At 37.5% G+C, this 23258-nt stretch overlaps 1 protein-coding gene across 5 annotated transcripts in view; it reads left to right on the plus strand.

Moving 5' to 3' along the window:
• The window catches only part of ATP6V1H (ATPase H+ transporting V1 subunit H), a 138464-nt gene that overhangs the window by 51775 nt on the left and 63431 nt on the right, over positions 1-23258 (plus strand). For all 5 annotated transcript variants that reach the window (XM_064588333.1, XM_045896557.3, XM_064588335.1 and 2 more), the window contains one exon: positions 3745-3937. In XM_064588333.1, coding sequence (XP_064444403.1) covers positions 3745-3937 — 193 coding nt within the window. The remainder of the gene's footprint in view (positions 1-3744; positions 3938-23258) is intronic.

Consider the following 23258-nt stretch of genomic DNA (forward strand, 5'->3'; position numbering starts at 1 on the left):
ACATTGTCTTGCATATTGACTTCACTAGAAAGTCTGATAGCATTGATTCATTAAATACTGAAGCAAAGGAAGCTTTTCTGGGATAATTGCCTCCACAGATTCAATTGGCATTGAAGTCTTTTGAAGGTATGAAGTAGTATATAATGAAAGTAGTATGTAAATGAAAGGTAAGATTTATCTTAAGCATCAAAACATTACATTATTGGGTGACATTGTGTGATGAGGTGCAAGGTGCTCATGGGTTTGAAGAGCAGCAGTTAGCTAGAAGTGTGTCAATCAGCCAGTAAATCAGCTGTTTTGTCTCCCTGTGCCCTTCATTGGCTTGATTTTTTTTAAAACCTTAATTAAAAACAAAATAGAACACTAAATAATTATTTTGGCTCATGAACCTTAGCCTTCTAATTTTGGATTTGACCATTTGTATTTTTTGAGCTCTCTGCATAATGTTGTACTATATATTATAGGGAATACATGAAGCGTATGGTCCTTTTCCTTTAAAAAAATTATAATCTAGTTGGAAAGTATTAAATAGCTAACAAAGGTAGCACTCAGGATTCTATAGCATCATTTAGTAACTTTTTCAATGATTAAAAATAACACTAAACTCATCAGTTTGAGAAGGACACTTAAATGGGGCTCGATACTGACTCATTCTTCAGGTCTCAGCTCAAGGGTCACTTCCTTTGAGAATCCTTCCCTCCCACTGCGCTGCATTCTGAGTTCCTTGAGAACATGGGCAGTGTCTGTTTTTGCCCACCATTTGCCCCCCGCAATCCCCCGGGCCTTGCAGTGTACCTGCCATATAGATCTTCAATAAATATTTGTTAAATTGCTGTATTTAGGTTTATCTTGGGCCTTTGTGTCCTTTGTAACCCCTTAGCATGTTTTCATGCTCCACTCTCTTCAGAGTTAGGGTTCCTGCCTCTAGGGGAAACCCTTCCTTTTTCTGTTAAATAGGAACTTTATTAGAGTTTTTCTTGTAGTTAATATTTGGATATAGAAGACTTCGTTATTTTTTCAACAGAATCATATATATTGTAGACAGATTTTGAACGCTCTGAGATTTCTCTGCAGTGTTCATCATTGTTGACTGCTACTTCCTTTGAAATCTTTCTATCTTGGTTTCGGCAATAGCATATTGGTCCAGCGCTCTGTATAACCCCTCTGGACATTTACAGATTTGTTAACAGAGATCATTTAATATAAAGAACTGTTAACTGGATTTCTGAAAACAAAACTCCCAAGTGTCAAGAGAGGTAGCAGGTGGAGACGCTTCCCCTGAAGTTGGGGAGCAAAGGTAAGAGATTGGAATTACGAACGTTTACATGCTTCAAGGAATGTGTATTCAACTGAGATTTAATCCAGGGCTTGTGTTCCTGAGCTCAGAGGAAGGGCCTCGTAGGTCAAGGACCCAGATAGCTGGTGCTGCTCTCTCCGAACGTGTGCAGGGAGGCTGCTCGGCCAGCACGTTGCAGACTGAATTCAGCCGCTGCCACGGCAAAGCCCAGTCGCTGCTGTGGAGGTGAAGGAAGGTTGCTGGAGTGATACTCATGGGGCAGGAAGCCGACAGGACAAAGCCTCTTCTTCCTTCATCTTGGCAGTCAGCCTTTGGCTGCTCCTGTTGGCAGAGCTGGCTGGCAGAGCAGAACTGTGGCTTAAAGTCTCAGCCACGGCGTCACAAAGCAGAGTGTAGAAGGCTTACCTTAATAAGTGGAGCAATCAGAGAGCAAAAGGAAACCAGGTACTAGGGTATTAATAGCATAGAATGACTTGATTTTACAGTTTTTGAAACACTGACAAAAGCAAGTCTTAAATAACAACCCCAAGTAGAAAAGAGGTAAGGGAGAAATCAAGCATGAGAAAATGAAGGGCAGTTCAGCAAATTTATAACTGTATACAAATCACAAAAATGGAGAAATGGCACAAATATAAGCCTTCCACTAAATTAGTAGTTGTAGATTATAAAATTGGATTTAAAAATCTTATTTATTTTTATTAATAGACTTTTTATTATTTTTAAAAATTGTTTTTTTTTTTTAAAGATTTTATTTATTTGACAGAGACCGCGAAAGAGAGAACACAAGCCAGGGGGAGCGGGAGAGGGAGAAGCAGGCTTCCCACTGAGCAGGGAGCCCGATGCGGGGCTCGATCCCAGGAGCCTGGGATCATGAGCTGAGCCGAAGGCAGACGTTTAATGACTGAGCCACCCAGGTGCCCCTAAAAATTAGTTTTATTGACATATAATGTATTACTTGTTTCAGGGTTACAGGTCTGTGATTCATCAGTCTTACACAATACACAGCGCTCACCATGGCACATACCCTCCCCGATGTCCATCACCCAGTTACCCCATCCCCCCACCCCCCTCCCCTGCAGCAACCTTCAGTTTGTTTTCTAAGATTAAGAGTCTCTTATGGTTTGTATCCCTCTCTGGTTTCATGTTGTTTCATTTTTTCCTTTCTTCCCCTATGATCCTCTGCCTTGTTTCTTAAATTCCACATCTCGGTAAGATCGTATAGTAATTGTCTTTCTCTGATTGACTTATTTTGCGTAGCATAATACCCTCTAGTTCCATCCATGTTGTTGCAAATGGCAAGATTTCAGTTTTTGATGGCTGTATAATATTCTATTGTGTGTGTGTGTGTGTGTGTGTGTGTATATATATATATACACACACCACATCTTCTTTATCCATTCATCTGTTGTTGGACATGTGGGCTCTTTTCATAATTTAGCTATTGTGGACATTGCTGCTATAAACATTGGGGTGCAGGTGCCCCTTTGGATCACTACATTTGTATCTTTGGGGTTAATACCCAGTAGTGCAATTGCTGGGTTGTAGGGTAGCTCTATTAATAGACTTTTTAAAGAGCAGTTTTATGTTTACAGAAAAATCAGAAGTCAGAATTCCCATATATACTTGTCCCATAGTTTTCCCGTATTAACGTCTTACATTAGTATGGTACCTTTCTTTCACTGGATGAACCAATATTGATATATTCTTATTAACTAAGGTCCATATTTACATTACGGTTCACTCTTTGTGTTGTGTTTTGAGTTACCCATAATGCCTCTGGTCATTTTTTATCTTCTTTTTTGTTTGAATGTAGGCATTCCCCAGGGATATTTCCTTAGTCTTCTTAGTTGACGTAACCTCTTTCATTTCCATATGGCTTTCCCAGTTTCCATATCAGTAAAGTGGGAGGTTCACCTAGAAGCTTCTGAGGTTTTAACCCCCAAAGTTAAAGATTGGCTGTGTCCAATTCAGACTCATGATGGGTTTTTTCCAAATTCATCCCCTTCTCTCTGTGTGAGGTTCCTAAATATCTTTAAAGGTATAAATGATCCTCTTGGTTATCCAGACTCAAAAATCTTGATATACCTTCTGACTTCATCAAGCTGTACATCTATTTGTGTTACCAAGTCCTTTTGATTTTAGCTTCTTTATGTCTGTCTTACCATTTCTTCTGCCGTATTGCAAGTCTGTGTTTCCTTTCTCATTGCTTTTCGGCAGCAGGTGCTGCTGAATGCTGAAGTCCTGTGACTTTTGGAGAGAGACTTAAGTAAGGCTGTGCTGGAAATGGCCCTCTATAAGTAGGGGCCTACCTTGTTATTTCTGGCAGAAAAGAAACTGAGGACATAATTCAGAGAGACTTGTTCCATTAGTGCAAAAAGAGAATAAGTAATTATTTTTTCTTATTGCACTGTTTAGTAAATGTTTTCTTAATGTGTGTTCCTTTTCAGCATCATGGGAGTTTTGAGTAACAAGTGTGGCTTTCAACTCCAGTATCAAATGATTTTTTCAATATGGCTCCTGGCATTCAGTCCTCAAATGTGTGAACACCTGCGACGCTATAATATCATTCCTGTCCTGTCCGATATCCTTCAAGAATCTGTCAAAGAGAAAGTGACAAGAATCATTCTTGCAGCATTCCGTGTAAGTGTTTTGTGGTGTTTTTTTAATGGTGTATGTGCGTGCATGCGCGCGCGTGTGTGTGTGAGGCATTTTCCCTGTGAAGTATATTTGGGAGCTTTTAGCAGGTGGGAAAAAATTGCTTGTTCTCCATGTAGATATGAAACTACTGAGCTTTGGTGAACATAGAGTAAAATCTCACTAATTTGTATTGTGGCATGGGGGAGTGGGTTTGGGGAAAAACCATTTAAGTGGGTAAAATATATGAGTTATAGACTTACAGGAGATGTAATTGTATGATGTTCATGTAGAGGAAATCCCTTTTTGTTGCATTGTGTTCCAAGACACTTTTAGGGAAGTTTTTCTCTTAAGGGGCCCTTGTTTTAGTATAGAGTTGTATTTCAGATTCTGGATCTGCTGATGAGCAGTGTATTTCTGGGGCAACTCCAAAGATCTATAATCATTGTTTAGTAAAGTTGTCCTATTAGGATATTAGAATTTGGGTGATATTTAAGTCAGCTTCCTCCCTTGAACAGATGAGGGAGTTGAGGACAAGAGTTAGAATCAGAATCCTAGGTCTTCTGGCTGCCAGGCAGCTGTAACACAGCTGTACCAGGCAGCTGGTAGAAATAAAGTATTGTTAATCGGTTGCCCAGACCCAGTGTATTTGCTGTAGCAGTTGTGTGTTGATCATTTTGTTGGTTACCTTAGGATTTAATTGGGCTTCTGAGGGATGACTTGGCTGACCTAGTGTCTTTTTTTTTTTTTTTTGTCTTTTCACTTTTTTAAAAAAAAATTTTATGATGTTATGTTAATCACCGTTAGTTTTTGATGTAGTGTTCCATGATTCATTGTTTGCGTATAACACCCATTGCTCCATTCAGTACATGCTCTCTTTTAATACCTATCACCAGGCTAACCCATTCCCTCAAGCCCCTCCCCTCTAGAACTCTCAGTTTGTTTCTCAGAGTCCATAGTCTCTCATGGTTCATCTCCCCCTCTGGTTTCCACCCCCTTCATTTTTCCCTTCCTGCTATCTTCTTCTTTTTTTCTTTAACATATAATGTATTATTTGTTTCAGAGGTACAGGTCTGTGATTCAACATCTTACACAATTCACAGCTCTCACCATAGCACATACTCTCCCAATGTCTATCACCCAGCCACCCCATCCTTCCCACCCCCCACCACTCCAGCAACCCTCAGTTTGTTTTCTGAGATTAAGAATTCCTCATATCAAAACCTCAGTGAGATACCACCTCACACCAGTCAGAATGGCTAAAATTAACAAGTCAGGAAATGACAGATATTGGCGAGGATGCAGAGAAAGGGGAACCCTCCTACACTGTTGGTGGGAATGCAAGCTGGTGCAGCCACTCTGGAAAACTGTATGGAGGTTCCTCAAAAAGTTGAAAATAGAGCTACCCTATGACCCAGCAATTGCACTACTGGGTATTTACCCCAAAGATACAAATGTAGTGATCCGAAGGGGCACCTGCACCCCAGTGTTTATAGCAGCAGTGCCCACAATAGCCAGCCCACAATAGCCAAACTATGGAAAGAGCCAAGGTATCCATCGACAGATGAATGGGTAAAGGAGATGTGGTATATATATACAATGGAATATTATGCAGCCATCAAAAGGAATGAAATCTTGCCATTTGCAATGACGTGGATGGAACTGACCTAGGGTCTTTTAAGGATGCTACCCAAGAGTAATAATAGTGGGCAGTTCAGAGAGTGCTTATTCTGTGCTATGCATTGTTCTAAGGCTTTCCATTTGTTAATTCATTTAATGCTTACCACTGCCCTATAACATGGTAATTATTGTTGTTATTGTTAGTGTATTGGTATCATTAGTATTAGTATTGGTCTTCTCATTTTATGAATGGGGATACTGAGACAGAGAAGGCATATTGCTGGTAGACATACAAATCCACGTTATTGGCTTCACAGTCTGTTTTTAACTATTATTTACTCTTATGCTTTCTTTAAATAAACAACGGCAAATCAAAACTAAAAAGTAGTATAGATGTATTGCAGAAATTTAAATAGCATAGACCTCGCATTTGCCAAACATAGTCACTAACATCTTTCAGATTTTTCTAAGCGCATAGAGATAAATATATAAATAGGTATGTAATCTTGTTTTGTATTTAAAAATAAAATGACATCATGTTATAAATACTGTTCCATAACTTTATTCTTAACAATCTATAATGAATATGTGTTCATTTTCATATATGTGGGTCTTCAGTAGTTTTTTAAATGTCTGTATTCTACTGTGTTGATGTGAAGTGGTTTCTTTAACCAGTGTCCTATTGATGGGCATGTGGGATGTTTCCAGTTTTTTCTAAATGTCTGCCCACTTTGATGAATATTTCTGTTGGGATATAGTTCTATAGGTGGAATTGCTGAATCAAGTAATAAACTTTTACAGTTTTGATAGGTAACATCAAATCACCTTTCATAAATGTGCAAGTTTACATTTCCATCAGCTACATGTTGAAAGTACATGCTTTCCTTTCCTTCCACTTGCATTTCTTTAATTGTTGCAAAAGATGAGATGAAAAGTGAAATCATTATTTTAAATTTTTATTCTTTTAATAATGGATGAAGCTGAGCATTGTTTAATATCTTTATCAGCTATTTCTATTTTACCTATAAATTGCTTACTCATAGCATTTGTCACCTTTAAAATTTTAAAATTTGGTGTGTAGGAACTCTTTTCTAGATGTTTGTAGTTAATAGTATTAATAACTAATGTTTATTGAGGGCTTATTCAGTGTCAGGCACTGTTCTAATTGCTTTAAATGTGTTACTCATTTAATCTCCCAAGAACTCCATGTAATGGGCATTAGGCCACAAGAGGTTAAGTGATTTGCCAAAATAGTTAGGAAGTGGCAGAGCAGGAATTCAGTCTCAGGCATTATGACTCACGCTCTTAACCATCATGCTAACCTGTCTTTGATGCTGAGAATAATAACTGTTGTAATTTATTGAATGATTTTCATGCATTGCCTTATTTAATTTTCATGATCATCCAATAGGTTCTACCATTATTTTTATTTTATAGATGAGGAAACCAAGACTTGTAGATTGATTCCTCAGTCATCTTCTTTGTTTCTTTTCTTGGTGCATTTTCTCAGGAATCTTAAGAGTGGCATTAAAAAGGAGGGAAACCATGAAAAGAACCATAGGTCCTGTGAGAAAGGAATTCAGATTCCTTACTTGAAAATACATTCTTTTTCATTTAGAAATTGTTCTGTGGTCCTTGAGAAGTTTACTCTTAAGAAACAGGTAAATGTGGTACCTCCTATGCCTCACCATATTGGCTCTGCCATTAGGTTTTCTAGCAAACTGTCTATGTGAATTGTCAAGGTAAATTTCGGTTTAGTCCAGATAAGGTAATAATCAGAGTAGATTGTATTAATGAGACTCTACCCTGAAGTATTTTAGGAGCTAAGTTGAATGTACTTTTTTTTCTACTTGAATGTTTTATTATCCATATTCTTTTTTTTGTTTTTTAAGATTTTTTATTTATTTATTTGAGAGAGAGACAGCAAGAGAGGGAACACAAGCAGGGGGAGTGGGAGAGGGAGAAGCAGGCTTCCCACCGAGCAGGGAGCCTGATGCGGGGCTTGATCCCAGGACCCTGAGATCATGACCTGAGCTGAAGGCAGTCGCTTAACTAACTGAGCCACCCATGCTCCCCTCATTATCCATATTCTTATTTATTTAGTAAAGATGAACAATTCTAGAATTAGGATCTCCCAACAGTCTCCTTTCAGTGCTAGAGCTCGTTTAATTCACAAAAACCAAGTTTTGAGTCCCTTTTATATTCCAGCCATTATGCTAATCAGTAGGGAACACAAATGCCTGACATACAGCTTGACACTGAAAGTTTTATAGTTTAGTGAAGACAGAATATGTAAGTAAATAATGTCACTTCAATGGAGCATTAAGTAATGTACAAGAGGAAAAATAATATAAAAGAGGTGGAGGGTAAGAATGGGGGGTTAAGGAGAAGCTGCGGAGACAAGGCTCCAAGAGATTTGGAAGGATGCCTAGGAGTGTTTAATACAAAGGTGGAGAGAGGTTGATAAATGTTAACAAATAAAGATGCTGACTTCTGGAATTGTCAGTAATTTGTTCTTGTAGATTGATTATTGCCCCTGCTCAAGGGAGTAAATGGAGCACATAAGTCTGGTGCTTGAAGGTACAATCCTGATTTGTGGCCATTTGCTTTCTGAAGGAACAGACGTGCTCTGTAAAACGGAGCTTTGCTTTGCTGATCTGTATTACCCTTCTGGGCATTGAACTGGTGCGCCAACACAAATCCTTCAGCCATCCTGTCACTGAGTCACCCTAAGGTGTATTCATACTCTGGGGCATTACGCACTGAAGCCCAGTGCATCTGAACAAGACTCTGTCAGATCTGTTCGTGCTACTTTATTGTATGCTGTGCCTACTGTGATGGACATGAGGCAGAGCTGATTGCATTTTTAAACTCTATTCATTATGATTGAATATGGATTATATCATTTATTTATTTATTTATTTATTTATTTATTATTTTTTAATTTTATTATGTTATGTTAGTCACCATACAGTACATCATTAGTTTTTGATGTGGTGATCCATGATCCATTATTTTCGTATAACACCCAGTGCTCCATGCAGTACGTGCCCTCCTTAATACCCATCACCGGGCTAACCCATCCCCCCACCGTCCTCCCCTCTAAAACCCGGTTTGTTTCTCAAGAGTCCATAGTCTCTCATGGTTCATCTCTCCCTCCGATTTCCCCCCCTTCCATTTTTCCCTTCCTTCTCCTAGTGTCCTCCATGCAATTCCTTATGTTCCACAAATAAGTGAAACCATGTGATAATTGACTTTCTCTGCTTGACTTATTTCACTTTGCATAATCTTCTCTAGTCCCATTGGTGTTGATGTAAAAGTTGGGTATTCATCCTTTCTGATGGCTGAGTAATATTCCATTGTGTATGGACCAAATATTCTTTATCCACTCATCTGTTGAAGGGCATCTTGGCTCTTTCCACAGTTTGGCTATTGCGGACATTGCTGCTATGAACATTGGGGTACATATGGCCTTTCTTTTCACTACATCTGTGTCTTTGGGGTAAATACCCAGGAGTGCAATTGCTGGGTCATAAGGTAGCTCTATTTTTCATTTTTTGAGGCACCTCCACACTGTTTTCCAAAGTGGTTGTACCAACTTGCATTCCTACCAACAGTGTAAGAGAGTTCCCCTTTCTCCACAATCTCTCCAACATTTGTTGTTTCTTTCCCTGTCTATTTTTGCCATTCTAACTGGTGTAAGGTGGTATTTCAATGTGGTTTTGATTTGAATTTCCCTGATGGCTAATGATGATGAGCATTTTTTCATGTGTCTGTTGGCCATTTGTATGTCTTCTTCAGAGAAGTGTCTGTTCATGTCTTCTGCCCACTTTTTGACTTGATTATTTGTTGTTTGGGTATGAAGAACTTCTCAAACTCAACACCCAAACAACGGATTATATCTTTTCAACTTAGTGTATTTATTTTCTGAAGGCTTAAAGCTCCTATTTGATTTGTCTTTGTTTTGAGTTTCTCCCTTGTTTCTCTTCCTTTCTGTCCTATGGTAGTTACAGGAGCCTTTATTTTATTAAAACTTCCTGTTCCAAATTAAGCACCTGTCATTAAGAAAATGGAAAAAAATTTGATCTTTTTCCTGTTTATGAGAATAATATGGTCTTATGGTTAAAAAAAAGATACTGTAGAAGAATATTAAGAAAAAGTATGAAAATTAAATATAGTCTCACTCCTAGATATGGAAGCCTATTGATACTTTAATACCTGTAATTTATGATCTTTGTTCTCTTTCTACATTGGGTATCAACTCTGGATGAATTGTAGTGGGCACTGAAAACCTGAATGGTTAAGAGGGAGTCTGTATTATCATTTCTTCACAATTTGGGCAGATCATGCTTGGTGTCAATTTCTACAAAGAATGTGCACTGAGGTTGGTGGTAGTGTGTGTGCCCAGCATGCACAGTGAAGGTCATTTTCATTGGGTTCTTGGGCTGGCTTCTGTGCCTTTGGCAAGTTGGCTTAGCCTCTCTATGCTTCAGGTTTGTTTATGTGTCTGGTGAGAGTAATATCAACTATCTTAAGTCTCTCATTGGGCTTTATGCTCATATGATATTGCCCTTTGAAAAAATAAATGTGGGCTAAATGAATACTTGGCACATAGTAGGCCCTCAATAAGTATACATATCTGTGACTGAGTAGAAAGAGTAGGGTAGTGGTATTGAATTTACTGATATTTTTATTGGTTTCTTTATTGACTGAGTTAAATTCCTTTTTAAATTTTTGGCTGCTTTGGTTGGTTCCCATATTTTAAAGTATGATAATAAAATTCTATGATAGAATATCTGTTTGCAGATACTTCTGCATTGAGAATGAACTTACCCGAGAGTGTCCTACTCTAGTTTTCATGAGTATCTTAAGGTTACTGATATGTTAGAATTTTATTAAAATAATCCTCTTAACAAAACTTAATGTGGAAAGCAAGGCTACAAGGAGAGAGTCCCTATTTTCTGTTAGTGCATGGACTTTTGTCTAAATTGGAAAGTGTTCCTAACTTGTCATGAAAACTCTCTTTAGAAAATGAGATATATTTGGTAATTGCTAAATTGCTTGGAAAGTTGGTTACCCTCAGCTCAATGTCTTTGCAGTTAGATTATCCTAGAAAGATGACTTGGATCATTATTATTTTTTTTCTTTGTATGACTTTCAACAGTTGTCTAAGTAATTAACTTGCAAGTTAATAGTATTTTTCAGTTTATATCTACTTATCCTTTTTTGTGTGTTATATTTTTTAAGTTAAAATGTTTATTGTTCTAAATGTTGATGATTGTAAACATTTACCAGAAGTTATTTCTTCCAATAATTTGATAATAAGGTAACTTGTTTTTTTAAGGTAAGGTATAGGTGTGGGAGAGAGAGCTGCTGTAACAGGGTCTTATTTTAGCCCTTCTGTTGTTTGAAAGAACAGATCGCTACACTTTTAACTTTTTTCCTTCAGTTTTCATAAATTTACACTTTTTAAAAAAGATTTTATTTATTTTAGAGAGAGAGAGAGAGAGCATGAGCGGAGGGAGGGGCAGAGGGAGAGGGAGAAGCAGACTCCCCACTGAGCAGGGAGCCCGATGTCAGGCTTGATTCCAGGACCCTGAGAATGTGATCTGAGCCAAAGGCAGATGCTTAACCCACTGAGCCACCCGGGTGCCCCAGTAAACTTACATTTTCTAATAAGTATTATTTAGATAATATAGTAAGTTCTGTGAGTTTCTAGTAAGAAATCAGTTACTAGTAATTTATAGTAATGGGCTGAGATTTAATCTAAAGCTTAGTATAAGCTGCCTTAAATATAATATATATGGTCACTTTTGGTATCTGAGCTTCCCACAAACCCTGCTTAGTATTTTGCTCCTGCCTAGTTCCTCTTCCCTCTCATTGGTTTTCATTTTAGATCATTATTATTGTAAAATAAAAGGGTCATTGGAAGCAGGTATCTCTAATATTGCTATATCATAGAAGAGAGGTGTTAGTTGATATTAATTGAATCCTACCTTTGAGATCCTCCCTCTGTCTCCTTATCCCTTTCCTTCTCCCATCTACTCTCCCTGTCTCTTTCATGGATTATCTGTTCATCTGTCAGATGTTTGCTAAAGACCAATTATGTAACAGCCAATGTGTTAGTTACTGAGCAAATGGAAGAATGAATAAGAAAAGATACTTTTTCTCAGGATTTTGTATTGTGTTTAAATGCTTGTCTCTAGGGGCCCCTGGGTGGCTCAGGTGGTTAAGTGGCTGCCTTCAGCTCAGGTCATGATCCCCAGGTTTTGGGATTGAGCATTGGGTTTCCCTGCTCAGCGAGAACACTGCTTCTCCCTCTGCCCCTCCCCACTGCTCATGCATGCGTGCTCTCTCTCTCATATAAATAAAATCTCCCCCCAAAAATGCTTGTCTTCATGCAGTGACTTCATGAAGTCACCATGAAGAAGGTTTACAATATAAAAAGCTCATAAAGTCCCAAAGTACTATGGAGCCAGACTGAGGTTCTTAAGGTTTTTTTCTTTTTGTTTTTCTTTTTTTTTTTTTTGACCTGATTTGGAAGTTCTCTAGTTGATTATTTACTTTTTATGGAAATTTGAGAAGTACAGTAGTATAGCTCTTTTCTGATTTTCCTTTCAGTATGGTATATTAGAAAGAGTGTAGGCTTTGGAGTGGATAAGATGTAGGTGTGAATTCGGCGTTAGATTGTTGGGAGAGTGGCCTGAACTCTTAGAGTGAATTTCTCCATCTGTGAAAGGTGGTTAGTAATACTTAAATCACTTCAAGATTAGGTAAGGATTCAGTGAGATAGCAGGAGCCTGGCAATAGTAAATATGCAATCTGTGCCTTTTCTCTCCAGAAAAGCAGAGAATGATAGCAGTTTGCCTCTTTAAATCCCGTATATCTGTAAATTGCATTCTTGCTTGGTGTTGAACATAGGCAAAGATCCAATGCTGACCTGTTTTGATTTAGAAGAGGTGGCATGAATATTTTACTAATATTTAACAAGATTTAAAAGCCTTATTTAAACTTTATTTATAGTTTCAATTTTGTACCCACAGCACATAGAACTAATTATTAGGCTTATTTCTGGGCATCTGTTATCTAATTTGGATTTCAGATTATGTAAATAGACTCAATCTCTTGGCAGGAATATTAGTTTTTTAGACCCTGCTGTGCTAAATTTGGGACAGTACAATCATTAGGGGAATATTCTAAGGGCTGAAAATCAGAAGAATGTCTTTAGACATCCACAACTTTAATGTACACAACTGAGTTAAAATTAAGTCATTAGTAATGACATAGTAATTTGACTTAGACCATCAATAGGTGAAAAAATGATGTGTCCTTTTTTTTCTTTATCCTTCTCAAATTCCTATAACTGTTAAAGAAGATTCACTGATGAGGTTGTTTAAGGATGGTCTAGTCATATATTTTTTCCTACATCTTGAAACTCAGGAAGGAAATTTTTGTGCTGAAGACTTTAGGAAGCTTGCTGAGCTGCTGTGAGCTGAAAAAATTGCTAATTTTTTTTTTTTCCATTTGGCTTGGTGAATTTTATTTTTGAAAATGTCAATCTCACTTATTCATAGCAGGTGCTGGACTCCAGATCTCTGCAGATGTTATTCTATTGGTTAAATTGATTTGTCAGTCTTTAGTTCCTAAAATAAATTAGCATGTTTTGAGCCTGTGACTGAGAAAGACGTTGAAGATCATATTTGTTGTCTAGAGTTTTACATCTGTTGTGAGTTTTATTTCTCTTTTTGGCTCTGCTTAGTCAAGAGCCTACGTAATATGTCAGATAATAAGCTAAATTATATTTTTACAACTCAGTGTTTTCAAAAGAAATACCACCAAATTGGACTTGGATTTTTATTGGCTGTATTAGTCATGATGTTTAATTTACACCCCCACACAGGAACACATAGACACAGACCTGCACATACCCACATCTTCCTGTGCAGGCGGTTTGTAGTCACCCTTTCAGAGAGGTCCACCCTCGTTTGAATGTGTAGGTGCTGTTTTGCCTACTGCTTTGGCATGGAAGTATTGCTATCAAGAAATTTTATTCCCAAGTCTATACCTTATTCCTTGTTTCAGAGATTTATCTGTCTTGCTTATTAAGTACCAGGTTTGAGTGAGACCATTTTTAATCTTGGGGTAAGTGTTTATACAGTGATAACTTCAAGTGTGGTGTGCATGTCAGTGCAGTGCTGTGAACTGTTGGTTAGCAGCCTGCAACGGTAAGTATAGAAAGTAAGAATAAGCAGTTAGAAGCTTACAGTAACTTGACAGAATAGTTGCATACCTGTCAAATTTAATAATATAAAATTTGAGCTTATATTTGCATGTGTTTTAAAATGCATTTTTCTAGAAATTCATTGTATTTTATAAAAGTATTTGTTCATGACTGATTGGAAGTTAAAAAACAAACACAACTGGTCTTCACCACAGATGGTTTGAGAAGCCCTGTTTTAACGTATAATTTCACAAGGCTAGCAGTTCTGGTGAAGGAAAGAGCTGAATTGTCATGTGATTCCTCTGTGCTTTTAGGGAAGTCAAGATTTCTGCACCGTTACTTGGACAAAGACAAAAATGATATTTAGACTTTTGATTTTGTTGAGGTGAAGATGCCATTGAGTTTTAGGGCCTTTAAAGAGTACACTGCTGCTGGATTATCTAGGTTTGTTTTTGGCAAATTCAGTTTCTTAAGTACTTTTCATAATCCATTCAATCCTTTTCATTCTTTATAATGAAATGGAAAGATGAAATTGAAACGTGTTTTGAAGGGAAAATTATAAGGCTCATTGACTGATTTGATATAGGGTTGAAGAAAAGGGGAGAATCAAGTATGACTAAGTTCTAGAGTACTATTATTTTGGAGAATTAAGAGGTGAGGTGGTTTTAGAAGAATATAATAGTGGTGTTCTATGTTAGTTATTACATTGATTGTGTTGAGGTTAGAGTTGAAATCACTAGTTATGATAATACCTCAAATATGAAGTTTAATTCTCTCGTCAGCAAATATATAGTGAAAATAACAAAGGATCATATGAGCAAAAGAGTTTTGATATGTTTCTAAAGTTAGAAGAGAGAGTAGTAAGAAAAATAACTTGAAAAAGTAATAGTAAATTTAGTAAAATAATAGGTAAAGACTTAAAAGAAAGGAAGAAGGGAAGAGTATCAGAAAGGGAGAGGGTATCGGAATTTAGGGCTCCCCACAGCATAAGGTCTTTAATTGAATTGCGTTATGGTCAGGGAACATATTCTAAGTGTCAATTCTTGGAAATTTGAGACTTGTTTTATGGCTAATCATATGGTCTGTCATGGTGAATGTACCATGTGTGCTTTAAAAGAATGTGTAAAAAAAAATAAAAAAATGTGTGTTTTGCGGATGTATAGTGTTCTATAAAATATCAATTAAATCAGGGTGGTTGATAATGCTTTTTAGATCCTCAGTGATACTGATTTTTTGTTTAGTAAGGTTCTATCAATTGCTGAGAGCGGGGGTTGTTAAAATCTCTGGCTGTTATTTATGGATTTGTCTGTTTCTCCTTTGAGTTCTGCCAATTTTTGCTTTATGTATTTTGAAGCTCTGTTATTAATGCATTCGTATATGTTACATTTCCCTGGTGAACTGACCTTTGAATCTTTGTGAGATGTCTGTTATTATTGGTGGTGTTTTTTGCCTTGATACCTACTTAATTTGAAATTAATATAGACATGCCAGCTTTCTTTTCTTTTCTTCTTTTTTTTGGACATGCCAGCTTTCTTAAGCTTATGGTTTTCAACCTATCTATGTCTTATGTCTTATATTTAAAGTTTGTCTCTTTTAGACAACATATATTTGAGTCTTGAATTTTTATCCTAATAATCTCTGCCTTTTAACTGGAGTGTTCAGTCTATTGGCATTTAAGGTAATTATTGGTATAGTTGAATTTAGGTCAAGCATTTTATTTTTTGTTTTCTGTTCATCTTATTTTTTGTTCTTCCATTCTTGCCTTCTCTTGAGTTAATTGAATCCTTTTTAGAATTTCATTTTAATTTTTCTGTAGACCTTTTAACTGTTCTTTGTGGTGCTTTATTTCTCAGAGCTAGTTCTGGTGTCACAATATATACATCCTTAACTTTTCCCATTAAAGTGAGTATTTTACTCTTTAATGTAAAATGTAAGAGCTTGTAATCACACAGGTCTCTTCTCTCTTTTTTAACTCTGTAGCTGTCATGTAAATATATGTACATATGTAAAAAAACCCTATAATACAGTGTTTTAACTTTTCCTTTTAACAGTCTTATTTGTATTATGAAAGTGAAGAGGGAAAAATTGTCTTTTATATTTATTCGACTGTTTACCATATCTGCAGTTCTTTCTTTCCTGAAGATTGATCTTTCCTTTTGGTGGTGTCATTTTCTGCCACCTGCAAAATTTCCTTTAGCTCAGGGCTCATCAGTCCGTAATAGCTCATGAGGCAGATCTGGCCCACCACTGGTTTTTATAAGTAAAGCTTTGTTGGAACACAGCTGTGCTTATTTGTTTTTGTTTTTTATTTTGTATGCCTGCTTTTGCACTGTAATGGCAGAATTGAATAGCTGTGATAGAGACCTCAACACCTAAAATATTTACTGTTTGGCTCTTAGAAAGTTTGCCCACCCATGCTTTAGCATGTCTTCTACCACAGGTCCGCTGGTGACCAGTTATCTTAATTTTATTATCTAAAAATGGTTTGTTTACCTTTATTTTTTTTTAAATTGAGATATAATTGACATATAACATTTTATTAGTTTCAGGTGTGCAACATAATGATTTGATATTTGTATATATTGTGAAATGATCACCACAATAAGTCTCATTAATAATTAACATCCATCACCACATATAGTTTCAGTTTTCTTTCTTGTGATGAGAACTTTTAAGATCTACTTTCTTATCACCTTTCAGGAATACATGTGGTATTATTAACTATAGTCATCATCATGCTGTATATTATATCCCCAGACTTATCTACTTTATTTTATCTTTTTACAGATTTTATTTATTTATTTGACAGAGAGAGAGAGAGAGAGCACACGCAGAAGCGGGGGAGTGGCAGGCAGAGGGAGAGGAAGAAGTAGGCTCTCCGCCAAGCAGAGAGTCCGACGTGGGGTAGATGCCCAACTGACTAAGCCACCCAGGCGCTCCAGGACTTACTTATTTTATTTTTATTTTTTTTTATTCTTACGTTAATCCCCATACATTACATCATTAGTTTTAGATGAAGTGTTCCATGATTCATTGTTTGTGCATAACACCCAGTGCTCCATGCAGAATGTGCCCTCCTCAATACCCACCACCAGGCTAACCCATCCTCCCACCCCCCTCCCCTCTAGAACCCTCAGTTTGTTTTTCAGAGTCCATCGTCTCTCATGATTCCTCAACCCCTCCGATTTCCCCCGCTTCATTCTTCCCCTCCTGCTACCTTCTTCTTCTTTTTTTTTTCTTAACATATATTGCATTATTTGTTTCAGAGGTACAGACCTGAGATTGAACAGTCTTGCACAATTCACAGCGCTTACCAGAGCACATACCCTCCCCAGCGTCTATCACCCAGTCACCCCATCTCTCCCACCCCACCCCCCACTCCAGCAACCCTCAGTTTGTTTCCTGCAATTAAGAATTCCTCATATCAGTGAGATCATATGATACATGTCTTTCTCTGTTTGACTTATTTCACTCAACATAATACCCTCCAGTTCCATCCACGTCGTTGCAAATGGCAAGATTTCATTCCTTTTGATGGCTGCATAATATTCCATTGTATATATATACCACGTCTTCTTTATCCATTCATCTGTCAGTGGACATCTTGGCTCTTTCCACAGTTTGGCTATTGTGGACATTGCTGCTATAAACATCGGGGTGCACGTACCCCTTCGGATCCCTACTTTTGTATCTTTGGGGTAAGTACCCAGTAGTGCAATTGCTGGATCATATGGTAGCTCTATTTTCAACTTTTTGAGGAACCTCCATACAGTTTTCCAGAGTGGCTGCACCAGCTTGCATTCCCACCAACAGTGTAGGAGGGTTCCCCTTTCCCCGCATCCCCGCCAACATCTGTCGTTTCCTGACTTGTTAATTTTAGCCATTCTGACTGGTGTGAGGTGGTATCTCATTGAGGTTTTGATTTGGATTTCCCTGATGCTGAGGGATATTGAGCACTTTTTCATGTGTCTGTTGGCCATTTGGATATCTTCTTTGGAAAAATGTCTGTTCATGTCTTCTGCCCATTTCTTGATTGGATTCTTTGTTCTTTGGGTGTTGAGTTTGAGGAGTTCTTTATAGATTTTGGATACTAGCCCTTTATCTGATACGTCATTTGCAAATATCTTCTCCCCCTCTGTCGGTTGTCTTTTGGTTTTGTTGACTGTTTCCTTTGCTTTGCAAAAGCTTTTTATCTTGATGAAGTCCCAATAGTTCATTTTTGCCCTTGCTTCCCTTGCCTTTGGCGATGTTTCTAGGAAGAAGTTGCTGTGGCTGAGGTGAAAGAGGTTGCTGCCTGTGTTCTCCTTTAGGATTTTGATGGACTCCTGTCTCACATTGAGGTCTTTCAACCATTTGGAGTCTGTTTTTGTGTGTGGTGTAAGGAAATGGTCCAGTTTCATTCTTCTGCATGTGGCTATCCAATATTCCCAACACCATTTGTTGAAGAGACTGTCTTTGTTCCACTGTACATTCTTTCCTGCTTTGTCAAAGATGAGTTGACCATAGAGTTGAGGGTCCATTTCTGGGCTCTCTATTCTGTTCCATTGATACCATGTGTCTGTTTTTGTGCCAGTACCATGCTGTCTTGATGATGACAGCTTTGTAATAGAGCTGGAAGTCCGGAATTGTGATGCCGCCGGCTTTGCTTTTCTTTTTCAACATTCCTCTGGCTATGCGGGGTCTTTTCTGGTTCCATACAAATTTTAGGATTATTTGTTCCATTTCTTTGAAAAAAGTGGATGGTATTTTGATGGGGATTGCATTGAATGGGTAGATTGCTCTAGGTAGCATTGACATCTTCACAATATTTGTTCTTCCAATCCATGAGCATGGAATGTTTTTCCATTTCTTTGTGTCTTCCTCAATTTCTTTTGTGAGTATTTTATAGTTTTCTGAGTACAGATCCTTTGTCTCTTTGGTTAGATTTATTCCTAGGTATCTTATGGTTTTGGGTGCAATTGTAAATGGGATCGACTCCTTAATTTCTTTTTCTTCTGTCTTGTTGTTGGTGTATAGGAATGCCACTGGTTTCTGTGCATTGATTTTATATCCTGCCAGTTTACTGAATTCCTGTATGAGTTCTAGCAGTTTTGGGGTGGAGTCTTTTGGGTTTTCCACATAAAGTATCATATCATCTGCAAAGAGTGAGAGTTTGACTTCTTCTTTGCCGATTTGGATGCCTTTGATTTCTTTTTGTTGTCTGATTGCTGTGGCTAGGACTTCCAATACTATGTTGAATAGCAGTGGTGATAGTGGATATCCCTGCCACGTTCCTGACCTTAGGGGGAAAGCTCTCAGTTTTCCCCAATTGAGAATGATATTCGCTGTAGGTTTTTCCTAGATGGCTTTTATGATATTGAGGTATGTACCCTCTATCCCTCTACTCTGAAGAGTTTTGATCAAGAAAGGATGCTGTACTTTGTCAAAAGCTTTTTCTGCATCTATTGAGAGGATCATATGATTCTTGTTCTTTCTTTTGTTAATGTATTGTATCACATTGATTGATTTGCTGATGTTGAACCAACCTTGCAGCCCAGGGATAAATCCCACTTGGTCGTGGTGAATAATCCTTTTATTGTACTGTTGGATCCTATTGGCTAGTATTTTGGTGAGAATTTTTGCATCCATGTTCATCAGGGATATTGGTCTATAATTCTCCTTTTTGATGGGGTCTTTGTCTGGTTTTGGGATCAAGGTAATGCTGGCCTCATAAAATGAGTTTGGAAGTTTTCCTTCCATTTCTATTTTTTGGAAGAGTTTCAGAAGAATAGGTATTAATTCTTCTTGAAATGTTTGGTAGAATTCCCCTGGGAAGCCATCTGGCCCTGGGCTTTTGTTTTTTGGGAGATTTTGGATGACTGCTTCAATTTCCTTAGTGGTTATAGGTCTGTTCAGGTTTTCTATTTCATCCTGGTTCAGTTTTGGTAGTGATACATCTCTAGGAATGCACCCATTTCTTCCAGATTATCTAATTTGCTGGCATAGAGTTGGTCATAATATGTTCTTATAATTGTTTGTATTTCTTTGGTGTTGGTTGTGATCTCTCCTCTTTCATTCATGATTTTGTTGATTTGGGTCATTTCTCTTCTCTTTTTGATAAGTCTGGCCAGGGGTTTATCAATCTTGTTAATTCTTTCAAAGAACCAGCTCCTAGTTTTGTTGATCTGTTCTAATGTTCTTTTAGTTTCTATTTCATTGATTTCTGCTCTGATCTTTATTATTTCTCTTCTCCTGCTGGGTTTAGGCTTTATTTGCTGTTCTTTCTCCAGCTCCTTGAGGTGTAGGGTTAGGTTGTGTACTTGAGACCTTCCTTGTTTCTTGAGAAAGGCTTGTATTGCTATATACTTTCCTCTTAGGACTGCCTTTGCTGCATCCCAAAGATTTTGAATAGTTGTGTTTTCATTTTCATTTGTTTCCATGTATTTTTTTAATTCTTCTTTAATTTCCTGGTTGACCCATTCATTCTTCAGTAGGATGCTCTTTAGCCTCCATGTATTTGAGTTCTTTCCGACTTTCCTCTTGTGATTGAGTTCTAGTTTCAAAGCACTGTGGTCTGAAAATAGGCAGGGAATGATCCCAATCTTTTGGTACCGGTTGAGACCTGATTTACGACCTAGGATGTGATCTATTCTGGAGAATGTTCCATGGGCACTAGAGAAGAATGTGTATTCCGTTGCTTTGGGATGGAATGTTCTGAATATGTCTGTGAAGTCCATTTGGTACAGTGTGTCATTTAAAGTCTTTATTTCCTTGTTGATCTTTTGCTTAGACGATCTGTCCATTTCAGTGAGGGGGGTGTTAAAGTCCCCCACTATTATTGTATTGTTGTCGATGTGTTTCTTTGCTTTTGTTATTAATTGCCTTATATAATTGGCTGCTCCCATGTTAGGGGCATAGATATTTACAATTGTTAGATCTTCTTGTTGGATAGACCCTTTAAGTAGGATATAATGTCCTTGCTCATCTCTTAATTACAGTCTTTGGTTTAATATCTAATTTGTCTGCTATAAGGATTGCCACCCCAGCTTTCTTTTGGTGTCCATTAGCATGGTAAATGGTTTTCCACCCCCTCACTTTCAATCTGGGGGTGTCTTTGGTTCTAAAATGAGTCTCCTGCAGACAACATATCGATGGGTCTTGTTTTTTAATCCAGTCTGATAGCCTGTGTCTTTTGATTGAGGCATTTAGCCCATTTACATTCAGGGTAACTATTGAAAGGTAGGAATTTAGTGCCATTGTATTGCCTGTAAGGTGACTGTTACCGTATATTGTCTGTGTTCCTTTCTGATCTATGTTGCTTTTAGGCTCTCTCTTTGCTTAGAGGACCCCTTTCAAGATTTCCTGTAGAGCCGGTTTTGTGTTTGCAAATTCCTTTAGTTTTTGTTTGTCCTGGAAGCTTTTTATCTCTCCTTCAATTTTCAGTGACAGCCTAGCTGGATAGAGTATTCTTGGCTGCATATTTTTCTCATTTAGTGCTCTGAATATATCCTGCCAGTCCTTTCTGGCCTGCCAGGTCTCTGTGGATAGGTCTTTGCCAATCTAATGTTTCTACCATTGTAGGTTACATATCTCTTCTCCCGAGCTGCTTTCAGGATTTTCTCTTTGTCTATGAGACTTGTAAGTTTTACTATTAGATGTCAGGGTGTTGACCTATTTTTATTGATTTTGAGAGGGGTTCTCTGTGCTTCCTGGATTTTCATGCCTGTTTCCTTCCCCAAATTAGGGAAGTTCTCTGCTATAATTTGCTCCATTATACCTTCTGCCCCTCTCTCTCTTTCTTCTTCTTCTGGGATCCCAATTATTCTAATGTTGTTTCGTCTTATGGTATCGCTTATCTCTCGAATTCTGCCCTCGTGATCCAGTAGTTGTTTATCTCAGACTTACTTATTTTATAACTGGAAATTAGTACCTTTTAATCCTCTTCATTTAGTTTGCTTCCCCTCCCCCCCCACTGCATCTGGCAGATACCCAACTGACTAAGCCACCCAGGTGCCCCAGGACGTACTTACTTTATAACTGGAAATTTGTACCTTTTAATCCCCTTCACTTAGTTTGCTTCCCCTCCCCCTCCTCCCCCCCACTGCATCTGGCAACCGCCAATCTGTTTTCTATGTCTTTGAGTTTGGGGTTTCTAAATTTTAGTTTTTTTTAAGCTTCCACATATAAGGGAGATCATACAGTGTTTGTCTTTCTCTGACATTTCACTTAGCATAATGCCGTGAAAGTCTATCCATTTTGTCACAAATGGCAGTATTTTCTTTTTTTTTTAATGGCTGGATAATATTTCATTGTGTATAAATACTCATATACCCCATTTTCTTTATCCAGTCATCCTTCGATGGGCAGTTAGATTATTCCCATACCTTGGCTATTGTGAATAATGTTATAATAAACATGGGAATGCAGATAATCTCTTTATACTCTGTTTTCATTTTCTTTGGGTAAATGTCTAGAAGTGGAATGGCTGGAGCATATGGTAGCTCTATTTTTAAAGATTTGAGGAATCTTCATAGTGTTTTCCAGAGTGGCTGTACCAGTTTGCATTCTCAACAATGCACAAGTGTGCACTTTTCTCCATAACCTTGACAACACCTCTTATCTTTTGTTTTTTGATAATAGCCATCCTAACATATGTGGGGTGATATTGTAGTTTTGATTTGTATTTCTTAGATGACTAGTGATATTCTTATTTACCTGTTGGTCATTTGTATGTCTTCTTTGAAAAAATGTTCAGATACTCTGCCCATTTTTAAATCATTTTGTTGTTGCTATTATTGAGTTGTATGAATTCTTCATATATTAACCCCTTGTCAGATACATGCTTTGTAAATATTTTCTCCTATCCCATAGGATACCTTTTCATTTTGTTTATTGTTTTTTTTTTTCCTGTGCAGAAGCTTTTAAATGTAGTGGATCTAGGAGACTATGTAGAAGCTTTTTAGTTTGATGTTGCCCCACTTGTTAATTTTTGCTCCAGTTGCCTGTGCTTCAGTGTCATATATAAAAGATCGTGGCCAAGACCAAGGTCAGGGAGCTTTTTCCCTGTTTTCTTTTAGGAATTTGACAGCTTCAAATCTTATGGTTAAGTCTTTAATCCATTTGAGTTAATTTTTGTGTGTAGTGTAAGATAGGGCTCCAATTTCATTTTTCTGCATGTGGTTATCCTGTTTTCCTAACACTGTTGAAAAGACTATCCTTTCTACATTGAGTATCCTTGGCTCCCTTGTCAAATATTAGTTGACTGTATATGTGGGGTTTTTTACTTGGGTTCTCTATTCTGTTCACTTAGTCTGTGTGTCTATTTTATGCCACTGCCATACTGTTTTGATTAATAGAGCTTTGTAGTTTAGTTAAATCAGGAAGTGTCATGCCTCCAGCTTTGTTGTTCTTTCTCAAGACTGCTTTGGCTATTCAGGGTCTTTTGTGGTGCCGCACAAATTTTAGGATTGTTTTTTCTACTCCTGTGAAAAATGCCATTGGAATTTT

The sequence above is a fragment of the Mirounga angustirostris genome, unplaced genomic scaffold (genome assembly GCF_029215605.1).
Source record: "Mirounga angustirostris isolate CCGP_5_RB_7025 unplaced genomic scaffold, mMirAng1.0.hap1 SCAF_4, whole genome shotgun sequence".
Classification (NCBI taxonomy): Eukaryota; Metazoa; Chordata; class Mammalia; order Carnivora; family Phocidae; genus Mirounga; species Mirounga angustirostris.